Here is a 15020-nt window from a genome sequence, read left to right on the forward strand (position 1 = left end):
CTCATCATTTGGAATTTTGCTGTGAGACTTGCCCAGCGTGTGGTGCTGGACACAGCCATCTCGTCCCCAGGACACAAGGAAGAAGGACCAGCCTGGGGCTTTGCTGGCAAAGCAGATATTGAGTTTCCACCCTTCGCTGCACAGGCAGAGCGGAGGCTCCTTGGGTATTTCCACCAATAGCTTGGTTCTCCATTTTTTTCTCTTTTTTTCCAGGATGAAAGTTAAAAATATGTCCTCAGACATGTTGCTCTGAGCAGTCTGTGCTTTTCATATTTAATCCCCCCCCCTTTTTTTTTTTTTTTTTGCTTTTGTTTTCCCCATAAGGAGCACATGAAAAGGAAGGCGAGGGCGGGCTGGTTTGGTTCTTATTTTCTTTTAACGCTTCATTTATTAGCCAAGCCATGACGCAAGGGCCTGCTGCTTTGCTCTTTGCAGAGGACTTTGCTTATTTAGCATCTGGTCACAACTGGGGGAATTTTGCAAGCATCCAGGGAGTGCAAGGGGGGAGATTTGGGGTGACCATGGGGATGAGGAGAACCGGGATGGAGCAGGGGATGGTCCCTGCTGCAGCAGGATGCTCCAATTAGATTTAGGTGATTTGGGATGGGATTTTTTTTTATTATTTTTTTTTAGAAAAAAAAAATAAAATTACAGTACAGGTTTACAAACCACAAAATAAAGGAAAAGCTTTGCAAGCAACCTGTGAACTGGTGAGTTGAGAACTGTCTCTGACAACCGACTTCAGGGAACACTTACAGCATCCCCGCAACCCGCACCTTTCAAGCAGCTGGAAAAGCCTTTTTCCCGAGCTGCCAAGTTTCCATGAGAATCTGACAGCTTCAGCCAATGAATCATTTAAATTTAACTGAAAAGGGAAAACAATGCCATTGTCTATGGGAGACAAAAATTCTGGTTTCATGAGCTCCACAACCTCTTTGCATTCATGGCAGCGGCTGTAAATATTTGGGTTTTCTTTGAGCTTCCAGCCCCAAGGTGGGGCTGGGGAACTGGGGGAATGGGTGGTTTGTACTCGTCTGGCGTTTGAAAGAGATGCTTCGACCTAATAACTGCTGGTGTGTGGGAATATTTATTAATGGGTAGTGTGATAATAGTGATATGTGAATATTAATTAATGGGAAAGTCTCAGCTGAGATTTTCCTGCACTTGGCAGGTAATCAGGGTGGGGAGGGCACCAAGGTGGAGCTGCTCTGAGAAGTTCATGTTCAATCCTGTTTACGTTAAATTCTTCTGTTGGAATGAAGAATCTAAAAATGAGAACATCATCTTCTGAGGTGTCTCAGCCTGTATTTCCTTTCATCTTAAAGGTCTTTTTCTCTCCCCCCTCCCTTACCCTTTCATACATTTTACATCTTCCACCTTCCTCCCCTCTCTGACCATGAGCAAATGGGCATCGATATTGCAGTGGAGAGACACGAGCAAACACCTTGTACAGGTCAGGGAGAAGGTACCAGATTTCTCTGAACTTCTGGATGCTGCTGGGGACAGTTCCAGGTGACTATTATTTTCCCCTAATTAATCTCTGTAATGAAGCTATAAGACAGGAAGTATTTGCATCAGAATCCTTAAACACTGCTTAGATTTTGGAGGTTTTAATTTGGTGAGCAATTCCATTTTATAGTGGTGGAATAAAAGAATGACTGTTTAGTGTCTTTGTAGAAGCAGCATTTTTTTTAAAAATGAACATTTCTGGTCTAACAGGGAACATCTGGGCTGGGGATGGCTGCTCTGCCAGCTGCTGGGTAGAGTGACACAGAACAAAAGATGTCCTGTTTATCTGGTGATCCGGCCTCAGACGGTTGCATCCACTGATAGGATTTTGAAAGCTAAAAAAATGGCAACGGAGCAGATTTATTTTGGGGCTAACACAGTGGGAACAGAAGGTGCCAGTAACCCGTGGTTCGGAGTATTTTTGAACTAGCCTGGAAGGAATGGCCACATTCCTCAGGTCCTGCTCTCTTCCTCCTTTGGTTTGCTGTTTTGTACTATCCTGGTCAAGTCCAGAAGAAATAGGGAGAAAAATGCTTGCAATGTCCCAGATACACCCCGACTAGTGGCCTGCACCCTTGGCAGGTACACGTGTTTTTATGAGCTCCTCTTATTTTAAAGAACAGATAGATGCCAAACACCCTCACCTGCTGCTGAGCTGGGAGATCCTGATATATGGTTCTGGGCTGCTTATCAGTGAACAACCCCAGGCTGGAGCAAAACACCTGGAAATTAACTTTTTCAGATTTTTAGTGGGGAAAATTCCCCACAGATCCCAGTGTGATTTGCTATCACTGCTGAACCAGCTCCTTGCTGTTGCTTGGGCTATTACTAGGCAGGAATTCTTTGTATATGTCTGTGTTCTGAAGACACCAGTGGCATGGAAGGGTTCCTACCTGAAGCAGCAGTGAGAAATGACACCTCTGCCCCCTCCTTCATTCTAGGATGGGAGGAAACAGCCTCAAGTTGCACCAGGGGAGGTTGAGGTTGACCCTTGGGAACAATTTCTTCCCCAAAGGACTGTTGGACATTGGAACAGGCTGCCCAGGGCAGTGGTGGAGTCACCATCCCTGGAGGGGCTGAGTAGATGTGAAGAAGAGGTTCTCAGGGACATGGGGCAGTGCTAGGGGTGGAGGAACAGGTGAACTCAATTTTGAGGGTCTCTTCCGACCAAAATGATTCTCTGATTCTATTCCTGGGGCCAACCGTGCCCACCACAAGACTTCAGATGGGTACTGAGGGTTTTGGTGATGGTACCAAGCCACAAGCTGAGGTTGTAATTGGGAGTCCCTGGCTCCTCCCTGCACCATCAGATGGTTTTTCAGACCTTGCTCACCACCAGGTACTTGCTCTCCGCAGTTCCATCTGATGGCCATTACTTCCAAGCAGCAGTGAGTCATCGTCCCTGGCTCATTGCTGCCTGCTCTCATGGGAAGAAGTCAAAACAGTGATTTTTTCTCTTTGCACCGAGTCAGGTCAGGCCTCCTGACACCTCCTGACCCATGCACCAGGATTTTGGGCTTGAGAATAATTTTATTTCCCTCAGCAGTGGCGGTGGCTTTGTTCACATGTTTCCCATCCCTCTCTCCCGCAGGCTGGTGGTGGGAGCTCCCTATGAAACCAATGGCCAGCAGAAGACCGGAGATGTCTACAAATGCCCGGTGACCAGTGACACCCACAGCAACTGCACCAAACTCAACCTAGGTACCAGGGTAGCTGGGGTGTTTTAATACAGCGCTTTTTATCACTGTTTTGATCTATAAAGATACACCCTGTTGCATTGCCCAGATTGTCCCCAAAAGTATGAGGACTGTGTGGTTTGGGAGGATTTTTAGATAAAGAACTATTTTAGGTGATCGCATCGCTCCTGGTGCTGAGCTTTAAGAACGTCAGGGTAAAATTAAGAAAATTGGGCTAAAGTTAAAAAGTTATTTGTTTAACATAAATTAAACTGGTTTGTTTATTAAACCATCAGGATAAAATTATCAGTGGATAATGGTCCCACTAGCAAGTACCTGCCTGCACATGGTGGTGTCTGATCCCTCTCTAGGGTGCTTGGATGATGTCCCACCACAGTAGGTTCCCTGGGCACATGCAAGTTTTGCTCCCAACATCCAGCCTGTCCCTGCAGCTTCAGTATTTGGGGAACTGTCACCCAGCCCCATCACTGCAGAAGGAGAGACCCTGAGAGTGCTCTGGTCCCCCAGACATCCCAATCCCATCTCCCCAGTGGAGATACCAAGACCTTCCTCAGGGTTTCTGAGTCTGGTCCAGCACCAACTGTGCCGACAGCACAATATTGCGATATGGGGACCTGCCCCACCTGAGCTGGGCAGCGCAGGGCATGAGGGAACAAGTCCTCTTTGCTGCCCAAAGTGTCACACTTGACGGCACGTCCCCATCTCAGCAGGGAACGTGAGAGCCAGGGACTTTCTCATGGTCCTGAGGAACATCGCTGGGATTTGGGGGCAAAGTCTGGGATTTTTTGAACATTGGAGCAGCTGTTCTCACTTTATTTTTCATCATTATGAATCTGAACTATCATGGGTTTCTACCAGAACTGATAAGAGAGGAGGAACTTTGGATCATCTGCAATATTTGATTAATTGACTGAAATTTTTTTTAAACTTTGTTTTCTCTTATCCTCCTTTTTTTTTTTTTTTGTCATTTGCTATGAGAACATCGAGATTCTTCAAGGAAATAAGTTTCCTGTGAGTGTAAATTTGAATCTTGCTAAAAAATAATCTTTTTTTCCATTAGAAATTAGTTTCCAATGAACAGATCACTTCCATGAGCACATCCTATTCTATTTCTTTCCCAATTAACTTGTCTAGTTAAGCACAATCCACTGAGGCCATTTGAGTAAAACCAGACACGGAGCCGCCCTGGGGGAGTGCTAAACTGACAGTGAGCACACAGCAGAGATGAGGCCGGACAAGAAGATGAAATGTTTTCCACTGAGGGTGGTGAGAGCCTGGCCCAGGTTGCCCAGAGAGGTGGTGGATGCCCCATCCCTGGAGACATCCCAGGCCAGGCTGGACGGGGCTCTGAGCAACCTGAGCTGGTGAAGATGTCCCTGCTCATGGCAGGGGTGGCACTGGGGGAGCTGGGAAGGTCCCTTCAATCCAAAATATTCTAGGATTGTATGATAAGAAACTTCCAAAGGTCACGGGCAATGAAACTAACCTCCCAAATTTTGCCATTAGTTGCCCAATTTCTTCCTTCTCAGTTTGTTTCTCAGGCAAAAGGGCAAAGGGGGAGCCCTTATTTGAGGGGAGCTGCATCGCCCAGAACCCCTGATGAGGAGGAACAGCCAGGTCGGGCAGCAGTTGTGTCACAGCTCAATGATACCGGTGGTAACAGAAAGACAGGGCTGCCCTGGGGGCTGTTCCCAGTTTCTGGTCTGTGACATGGGAAACAAAAGCAATGAACAAAGATAAATCAGCTGCTAAATGCCTGCTGGCCCAGCAATAAAAGATGATATGCTAGACAGCTCAGAGGGCCTTCTTCCTAAAGATTGACTGCGTGAGAGATGCTCTGCCTCACAGCTTCACTCCCTAGGGGAATTTTTTGTTTCTTTGTTGTGGCATCTAAGAAAAAAACCCAAACAATTCTTATCTTAACAACTGCTTCAAAAAAAAAAAAAAAATCCAAAAGCACAAAGTCTGCAGTGTAAGCAGGCAGGGACAGCTCTCCTCTGGCGTTCAGCGGCATTTCCTCTTGCTCCAGAGATGCCGGGCAGCACCACAGGGATGTGGGCTGGGTGCCCAGCAACCCTGCCCGGCAGCTGTCCCTAACTGCATCCTCTCTCTGAAGGACGGGTAACGCTTTCCAACGTCTCGGAGCGGAAGGACAACATGCGCCTTGGCCTCAGCCTGGCTACCAACCCCAAGGACAACAGCTTCCTGGTGAGGAATGGGGGCTTCGGCTCAGCACAGCCTCCCTGTGTGGGGGGGTCACTGCAAGGGGCATGTAAATAAGTGTGTAAAAGTATGCAAAACCAGATGCGTGTACATAAACATGTAAAAGCACGCAAAACCAGATGCATGCACAAAGCATGCAAAACGACATGCAAGTATATCATGCAAATACACTGCTCTGTGTATTTATACATATGCTGCATGCACCGTGGGGCTCAGAAACCTCACTTTCCATGGGGAAAAAGATGCCAAAGGAGAGGACAACCTTGCAAAGCAGCAATTGAGAAGTGGCCATTTATTTGTTTTATATGCATTATATGATTTATTTTCCACCCCTCAGGCCTGCAGCCCTCTCTGGTCCCACGAGTGCGGGAGCTCCTACTACACCACGGGCATGTGCTCCCGCGTCAACTCCAACTTCAGGTTCTCCAAGACGGTGGCTCCGGCTCTGCAGAGTATGAGAAACAATCTGCCCTGCAGCTCTAACCCTGGCTTTGAAGTCAGAGGGAATTTCTGTTCTCTAATCTCTTCAGTCCCATTGAGAAAACAAAGCGATGTCAGTGTTTAAGCAGAAGGCAAGAGAGCAGAGGAAATGGTTGCAGGGAAGTGATTCAAAGTGGGTTACGTACACAGACATCTGGTAAACATTTTCCTTTTGACTGACACCCAGGGAAGACAAAAAATATCTTATTCTTCCAAAACCAGAAATAAAAGTATCCAGAATATTTTATCAGCACAGCTAGGAAGGCAAAATAGGGAAAGAACTCAGAACTGGGCCACACAAAACAAAGAGCTCATTCACTCGAAGTTGAATATTTTGGCCCAAATTTGTAAGTTTGGATGCGTGATTTTATTTTAAAGTGTTAAATAAGCTTCCTGGCTTTCCTGGAGATGGTAAAAAATTGCAGAAGCCTGTCCTGCACCCTTGGGGCTCCCAGAGCTCCTTGCCCAAGTTGGGCACAGGCACAGCGATGCCCCAGCTCCATCACCCATTTGGTGTCAGTTAATTCTCACGGCATAGAGCAGGGCACAGGAAAACGGACTTTTGGGATGCAGAGGTGGCAAAGGAAGAGCCCATCACCCAGTTCTCAGTGTCACTTCTCTCTTTGCAGCCAGTAGATGCTTTTAGCTCTCGCTGCAAATGGGTAGTTGCTTTTTTTAGAGACAAGGTGGTTAATGATCAGAGTTTTATCATTTAGTGGGTGAGATGCAGAGGGTTGGGTTTGGTCCTGGGGTGAGCAGGGGATGGAGGTGGTGAGACACATAAATGCCTACAGAAGGTGAAAAAAACAACCAGTAAATATCTGTCACTGGAAAATTCAGTATCTTCTGGGTTTCTGTATATTTTATAAATAATATTTTAAAATATAAGCAAGACAGAGAGGTGATGCTGAGCAATTTTCCCCACTGAAAACCAGTCGACTGCCTAAGTCCTTGGCAGCTTGTACTGTGGAGCTGAGTCCTGGGGTCCTCACTGGGGTTTTTGGCTGCATCATCACTGAGGATTTAACAGGAAGGGGAGGAAATGCCCAGATTGTATTATATGGCTAGTAGAGGCAGGGCTGAGAAGTGACTCGGGGTGAAGCATCGCTTGGCGGGAGCAGTGGCGGGTGGATCCTTTGAAATATGCAGCTATATTAGACCAAATAAAGGTCCAAATCTGAATCAGAAAAGGTATCACTGAGTGTTATTCTTAGAAAGTTATCCATTCTTTCCTCAGCAGACAGGATGCTTGTGGCTTCTCTCCCTTATTAAAGCCGAAGGGTCTTCATGAATTATTGAAATAAGACCTTTTTTTTTTTTTTCAAACAAATCATAAGAGCAAGTACCTGACTGTGAGAAATGAAGCTGTAAATCTCCCCTTTGAGAGCATTGCCAAGGTCTTTTCAATAACACGCTGTGTGTTTTCACAGGATGCCAGACTTACATGGACATAATCATAGTCCTGGATGGATCAAACAGCATATATCCTTGGGTTGAAGTTCAGCACTTCCTGATAAACATCTTGAAAAAATTTTATATCGGCCCCGGCCAGATACAAGTAAGCCCCTGCACAACTCGTGTGTCCCACCCCCTGTGTGCCGAGACCCCTGGCCATGCCTGCGGGGCTGTTTTCAACATTTTATGCCAATATGCTGTAATTTGGCACTGTGCTTTTCGAAAACAGACTATCCATGTCTGGATTTTAAAGCCAGGCCAATGGAAATAATGCTCACATTAATGTCCCTAAATGAGTTATGGACAGAGCAGCATCCTACCTCTTTACTGGGCATGGGGAGGATGAAATTGTGGAAATACAGAAATATTGCCCTGTGCAGAGGCAGCTTGTTGCAGCTGTGAAGAGCTCTCCATCCTCATACTATCAGTAATTGTGGGCAAATTTCGGCAGGTGTTTGTGCAAGGACATCCTCGGTGATTTACACAAATAACCCCCATGTGGTCCTATCTAGCGATGCTGTGGGTCTGCACTGGGACACAGCACATCTGCATCACCCCAACCCATTATGGGAGGGCAGGGGGGAGAGCTGGCAGAGAAGAGAAATAAAATCCAGCATTTTCAACAGTCCCATAGGGGAAAACTGGAGCAAATCTGGACAGAGCAATTGATTTTCACTGGTTTTGTGTGGTTGAGAAAGCATGATCATGTCACAGGCTCTTGCTATAACTTGCTGGTGTCCTTTGTGATATTCCTTTAATCCCCAGGTTGGAGTTGTTCAGTACGGAGAAGATGTCGTCCATGAGTTCCATTTAAATGACTACAGGTCTGTAAAAGATGTGGTAGCAGCTGCCAGTCACATAGAGCAAAGAGGAGGTACAGAAACCAGGACAGCCTATGGGATAGAGTTTGCTCGGTAAAAATCATTCACCTTCCCATTCCTCCTGATAACAAATTTTAAATCACTGTGTGTTTTTCTTTCCTCTCTCCTCCTTCACTTTTCCTTGATGCTTAGAAAGCAGGGGATACCACCAGGTTAAAAATGATGTTGCAAAAAGGCTCAGTCCTTAATTGGTGCTTTACAAACAATTCTTTGCAAATCTGCCCCATTCTCAGTTGCAGTTGGACCAGAAGGAGGTTGCAGAGGGAGACTGTGAAAATGCATTCTCATCCTGAAAGCAGCCAAAGCTGAGCTCTCAGCCCCCAAAAGTGACCCCACAACTGCCCCAGGCACTGTAGCTCTTTCGCAGACCCGTCACGTACCTCGGAGATCGGTACAGCCCCGACCCACAGCTCCATCTCTGTTATCCAACAGATAGGAACCAGGAGCAGAGGAAACAGCCTCAGGTTGCACCAGGGGAGGTTGAGGTTGGATCTGGGGAACAATTTCTTCCCCAAAGGGCTGTCGGGCATTGGAACAGGCTGCCCAGGGCAGTGGTGGAGTCACCATCCCTGGAGGGGTTGAACAGACGTGGAGATGAGGTTCTCAGGGACATGGGGCAGTGCCAGGGGTGAGGAATGGTTGGACTTGATGATCTTGAGGGTCTTTTCCAACCAAAATGATTCTGTGATTATCTGGGACAAGTCCCTGCTCCTTCAATTTTTTGCCACAGCATGACCATTATTCCTGCTGCAGATTTAGGGCATTTTGCTGAATTACAGGCTCCTCTCCTGCAAGAAGCCCACTCCATCAGTGGAAAAATTCTTTTTTAGAGCCCTAAAATGTTTCCCTGAGAGTCCCATACCGATGGCACCTCCCCAGGGGCTGGCAGCACACCAAAGATGCCTCAGAACTTTAGGATGTGTGCAATGAGACGCAAGTCTCAGCAGCTGTGGTGGTTTTGGGGACCGTGGGGCGGTGGGAGCTGTGACCCCCCCCGGCGAGGCTGAGCAGCCCAGGGCATCTCTTCAATTGCAGCTCGGAAGCGTTTCAGAAAGGTGGCCGGAAAGGGGCAAAGAGAGTAATGATTGTCATCACAGATGGAGAGTCGCATGACAGCCCAGACCTGGAGAAGGTGATTGAGGACAGTGAGAAGGACAATGTCACCAGATATGCAGTAGCGGTAAGTGGGGGGATGGGACCTTTCGTCAGTGAATGGAGGTGGCAATGGATCTGGGGAAGGAACTAGAATACAAGTGTGATGGGAGCGGCTGAGAGACCTCGGGGGTTCAGCCTGGAGAACAGGAGCTGAGGGGAGACCTTCTGATCTCTGAACTGACTGAAAGGAGCTTGGAGCCAGAGGGGGTCGGGCTCTGCTCCCAAGAAACAAGCACCAGTAGCAGAGGAAACGGCCTCAAGTTGCACCAGGGGAGGCTGAGGTTGGATCTTGGGAACAATTTCTTCCCCAAAGGGCTGTGGGGCATTGGAACAGGCTGCCCACGGCAGTGGTGGAGTCACCATCCCTGGAGGGGTTGAACAGACGCGGAGATGAGGTTCTCAGGGACATGGTGTAGTGCCGGGGTGGGTTAACAGTTGGACTCATTGACCTTGAGGGTCTCTTCCAACCAAAATGATTCTCTGATTCTATCACATGCAAATCCCTGAGTCTTGCATTTTGATTTCAAACCTAGGTCTTGGGTTATTATAACAGAAGAGGAATCAATCCCGAAGCCTTTTTGAACGAGATAAAATTCATAGCAAGTGACCCTGATGACAAGCATTTCTTTAACGTCACAGACGAAGCAGCACTCAAAGACATCGTGGATGCCCTGGGTGAAAGGATATTTAGCTTGGAAGGTGAGTGATGATCCTCCCTGACACGTCCCAGGCAGCCAAGATGCAGAGAGATGTTTCAGATATTCCCTCAGTCCTCAGTTTAGTGATTTTGAACAGGTCACACCAAGAGTTTCCCTAAAATCTATTCGACATAGAACCAAAAAGCATACTCGGACTACCTTCATATACAAAGAAATGTCATTATTTTGAGTGGTTTGCACCCCTCAAGCACCAAGAGCACAAATCCTTTCTCCTCCAAAGGTCACCCCTCATCCTGGCCCCTGGTATTTGCTGTGGTAGCTCTGTCACTAATAGCAAACCTTTGAAATTTGGCATGGGGGTCATTCGGGTCCATCCAAACCCAGTCGGGCTATAAACAGGCAAAAAACCCCACACTGATTGCCAGGGACATTGTGGGTTATAGGAATAATGTGAGGTTTTTTAGTTTATTGGCAGGAATTAAATATCAGGAAATGTTTGGTTTTTTTCTAAATGACGGTGCTTCTCACTACCTTGTGACAAGTTTGTTGACCTTCAAAACTAAATTTATCTAAATATCATAGGAAAAACACATCCTGGGAGGAACAACTCAAACAGAAATGGAGGGTTTTTGCTAAAAATTAAGCATCTCAGGATTTGGGGAAATTTTGGTCAAACCAGCTCACAAACTCCCCACCAGTTTGTCAGTTACCTCGGTCCATCCTGCCCAATGCTTCTCAGTGAAAGAAAACTTCCCTGGGTGAGAAGCGTCACTCAGTTGCTATCATGACACAAAATCCTCTAAATCCACATTTTTGTGTGACTGCACAGCTAGGGTAGAGGAGAACCACAGCAGGGCAGAGCTCCCAGCACCTATTAGCAGCACAAGTTTGTGTAATCATGGTGATTTAGGGAAAAACAAGCTCATTTGTGGGAAATTGGGCCCTTTGTGCCCCAGGTGAGGTGGATGCTCATCCCACCCCAACCCATCCAGCTCCTTCAGGAAAGTAAAGCTCTTCATTAAATACTAATTCCCTTTTTTTTTATTTTAATTTTTTTTAAAGGAACCAACAAGAATGAAATTTCCTTTGGCCTGGAAATGTCCCAGACCGGATTTTCATCGCATGTTGTGGAAGTAAGAGAGTAAATGTGTTGGGTTTTTTTTGCTCCTGTCTGTGCAAGCGGGTGCTCCAGGTTTTTTACCATCACCAGCAGCTGCAGGTGGTAAGATGGACATTTTGGGCAAGTTATTAACCATGAAGTTAAATTGCTATCACGAGCATGAGGAAAAAAGTGTTGTTGCTGCTGGTGGTGGGATGCACAGGGTGCTGAGTCCCCTCCCAGCCACAGGCTCTGCGGGCTGGCAGGTCTGACCCAAAAGCAGCAGGAATTTCTGCTCAAGCTTTCCCTGGGGAGGGAAAGCATGGTGAAAGGATATGAGTGGGGCAGAAATGTCATTCCAGTGTGTTTGAAAATCTCTGTCTTTCCAGGTGTGCTTTGGAGAATGGTTTGCTTGATTTTTTTTCTTTTTATTTTCTTTTTTTTTCCTTTTTTTCTTTCCTTTGCTTTTTTCTTTCTTCTTCCCTTCCCTTTCCTTCCCTTCACTTTTCCTCTTTCTTTTTTCTCCTTTTCTCCTTTTTCCTCCTTTTTTCCTTCTTTTTTCCTCCTTTTTGTTTTCTTCCTTTTTTTTTCTTTTTTATTTTCCTTTTATTTTCCATTTGTGACATTCCTCCCCTTTTTCCATAAAACGTGTGATTTCTGGGAGAGACCATCTGCTGTTTTTTCCTTCTGCACTCTGCAGCCTCCAAGCAGTAGACAGTCCAAGATCTGGGCTTTTCGGGACCCCACATGTTTTCTCACACAAAAACAGCCAGTCAGGTCCCCTCATCCATCTCAGCATGAATCAACTTTGCCCGTACAAGCAGCAAGGGGCTGAATTGGCAAGAAATACCCTAAAACCAGTCCCACTCTCATGCAGGACGGGATCTTGCTGGGGGCAGTGGGTGCCTACGACTGGAATGGAGCTGTCCTGAAGGAAACCAGCAGTGGGAAGGTCATTCCCCTGCGGGAATCCTATCTGCAGGAGTTCCCAGAGGAGCTGAAAAATCACGGAGCATATTTAGGTAAGAAAGCCGGATGAGGCTCTGCTGCCAGGCCTGAATTCATTATTTTATGCTTAATAATAGGAAGCACAACATATTTCTCAAATGACTAACAGCAGCCAGCACTGGCAGTGTAGGCGGTACTGTGCCCGACGGTTTGCGAGGTCCCATCTGTACGAGACCCATGTTGCCTCTTGCTCGGGGATGCAGCATATGTGAGCATCCTCAGCTGGGAAGGGTCCAGTGCCGAGCATAGTGTGCAGCACAAAAATTATTTAAATGCAGAAATAGCTCTGCCTGGGGTCATCTACAGCACTTACTGGAATGGTTTAAAAAGCACTGATGAAATTTTATGCCTAGGGAGGAAATACCTGCTGGGTTAATCCGTTCCATGTGCGGCCGTTGAAGCCTGGGAGTAAAAATATCAGCCTGGTTTGCAAAATGAAGCCTCTCCAGCGATGTGCGTGCCAGGCTGAGCTGCGCCGTGGCAGGGAGGGGGTGGGATGTTGTGGGGTCACCCATGGTGTGTCGGGGCTCTTCCCTCCGGTGGGGACACAAATGGCTCCTGGACATGTGGGTCACCTCTTGGGGTGACAGCAGAGTGTCCCCCGGGCTCAGCTGTGAGTGTCTGGAGTAGGGGTGGCTGCAACGGTGCCAGGGGTTCCCGTGACAGTATGTGGGAACTCAGCTGGGCTCTGGCTTTCCCATTGCCTCCATTTAAAAAAAAAAAAACAAAAAAAAAAAAAAAAACAAACAAACCAAAACAGAAACATTAAGGAAAATGCTGGTGCATCGTGCTGCAGAGCAGCCTGGCTCACCCAGCGCTGGGACCTGGGCATTTCAAAGCTGATGCTTGGCTTAGGAATATCCTCCATGGAGGGGAATATTTATTCACCCTGGGAAAGCGGTCTGTGATCCCTGGTAATCCCTGGAGATACTCAAAATTCAACTGGATGTGACCCTGAGTGATCTGATCCAGCTTCACTGTTGGCTGTGCTTTGAGTTTCTAATAATTTAAGTAGCATTTAAAACTGACTGTGAGTGTGCAGAAACCTGGAGCTGAGTGTAAAAGATGGGGTTCTGTGGCCTCAGTGTTATATTCCTACATAAGCCCATCTGCAACCAGCGGCAAGTGCTGCATCCCAGTGTGCAACGTGTGATGTCGGTGACCCCAGCACAGAAAATAGCCCATCTGGGTAGAAAAGAGGGATTGTGCAGAGTCATTTGCTTATGCAGGGTTATTTCCACAAGGACTCAGGAGCAGTGGTTTTGATGGATTTGGGGCTTTTATTGACCTGGGAACGTTCACGTCAAGCATCAGCAAAGTCTTTCACGCTTGGTTTCAGCCGCGGTGATGCTGAGGTCTCGGAGGAGCGGAGCAGCGGGTGCCGCAGCCTCCCAGTGCATGCACATCACTCATGTTTGTTTAATTTGGTGTGAGCCATGAAGTAAAACACTTATCGGGCTGGGAATTGGGCTTGCATTCTGTGGAAGAAAAATTTTGCACAGGATTTGCTGACTGTGTTAGGCAGTGCCAAAACTTCTGGTGCAGCTGCACTGCTCATGGTGTAGGTAGGACCTGAGCAAGCCGCCCAAAGTCCAGGGCCAGGGCGCTGAGGTTTATTTGAACGACTTTATCTTTGAAGAAATCTGTGTTTCTAGTTTCCCAATCCGGGAGGTGGCCAGATTTGTGTCAGCAGCTGTGAGGGCTAATGGGAAGCAGAGCACCAGGCTGGGAGCAGCTTGGCTGTGCTCACTCTGTGCCCGTCTCCCTTCCAGGTTACACCGTCTCCTCCGTCATATCCACCAAGCACGAGCGGATTTATGTTGCGGGAGCACCCAGGTTCAATCACACTGGGAAAGTCATCATTTTCAGCATGCACAACAACCAAAACCTCACCATCCACCAGGCACTGAAAGGGGAACAGGTAATGCTAGGGCATACGCTGTCAAGGATACTGCAGGGATTTTTGAACCTGGTGCATGTGGTCCTCCATAAATTCTCACTCTTCATTTTGCAAATTGTTCTGTTCGAATAGTTGAGCAGTGTGATGCATCCACAGGCAGCTGGGGGTGCCCTGGCTGTCGCTGGGCCTGCACCTCCAAATCACGATGCTGTAGCAGGGATGGGGCTCGGAATATCCCTGTGACCCCCGCCAGGGAGGGTGGCAGTGCCCCTGCACACTGGGGTCCTTGCTCCCATCCCACCCCCTCCTAAACCTCCTCCAGATCGGCTCCTACTATGGCAGTGAGATCAACTCCCTCGACGTCAACGGCGATGGTGTCACCGATGTTTTGCTGGTGGGAGCACCCATGTACTTCAGCGAGAGCAGGGAGAGGGGCAAGGTCTATGTCTACACCCTGCGTCAGGTACAGGGCAGCACCGTGGGGTGAGATGGGGATGCCGCAGGAGTTGGGATGTTTGAGTGCTAGCACAGGAGCTGTGTCACCTCCCTGGGGTGGGTTTGGGCTGTGCAGACTCCCCATCCATTTTGCCTCCCACCAAACCAAGGGCACCCTTCTGCCTGGGGCTGTGGGGAGCAGTGAGGTCAGTTCTTCCACCATTGCTTCAGGGCACAGATGGGACATGTGCCACCCCTCTCCCCTTCCCTGGCACCCAGCAGCGCTGTGGGGCAGGACCAGCTTCCCTGTTTCCCTCAAATCTGGCTCAAAATGCAGTTTCTGAGCCAAATCCCTCAGGTTCCAGAGTTGTGCGGGACAGCAAGCAGGTTGTGCTCTGTACTCAAGGCCACGGGGCCTGCCCAGAGCAGCAAGAACCCCCATATCTAAAGCATAACTTTTAATGCAATTACTTATGTAGGCTACTATAAAAGGAGGCAAAGCTGGTGTGGGGCTCATTC

The 15020-nt window shown here is 47.8% G+C and overlaps 1 protein-coding gene across 2 annotated transcripts in view; it reads left to right on the forward strand.

Annotated features, from left to right (window-relative positions):
- Window positions 1–15020, forward strand: part of ITGA11 (integrin subunit alpha 11) — a 47639-nt gene that overhangs the window by 17002 nt on the left and 15617 nt on the right. The window contains exons 1-12 of one of the 2 annotated variants that reach the window (XM_071813940.1): window positions 1361–1512; window positions 3101–3210; window positions 5323–5414; window positions 5767–5881; window positions 7340–7467; window positions 8130–8278; window positions 9281–9425; window positions 9934–10099; window positions 11122–11192; window positions 12036–12180; window positions 13939–14087; window positions 14389–14529. In XM_071813940.1, coding sequence (XP_071670041.1) covers window positions 1397–1512; window positions 3101–3210; window positions 5323–5414; window positions 5767–5881; window positions 7340–7467; window positions 8130–8278; window positions 9281–9425; window positions 9934–10099; window positions 11122–11192; window positions 12036–12180; window positions 13939–14087; window positions 14389–14529 — 1527 coding nt within the window. In that variant the 5' untranslated portion in view covers window positions 1361–1396. Of the gene's footprint in view, window positions 1–1360; window positions 1513–3100; window positions 3211–5322; window positions 5415–5766; window positions 5882–7339; window positions 7468–8129; window positions 8279–9280; window positions 9426–9933; window positions 10100–11121; window positions 11193–12035; window positions 12181–13938; window positions 14088–14388; window positions 14530–15020 lie in introns of those variants that run through there. The other variant, XM_065847280.2, reaches the window with a different exon arrangement.

Source organism: Patagioenas fasciata, chromosome 12 (assembly GCF_037038585.1).
Source record: "Patagioenas fasciata isolate bPatFas1 chromosome 12, bPatFas1.hap1, whole genome shotgun sequence".
Lineage (NCBI taxonomy): Eukaryota > Metazoa > Chordata > Aves > Columbiformes > Columbidae > Patagioenas > Patagioenas fasciata.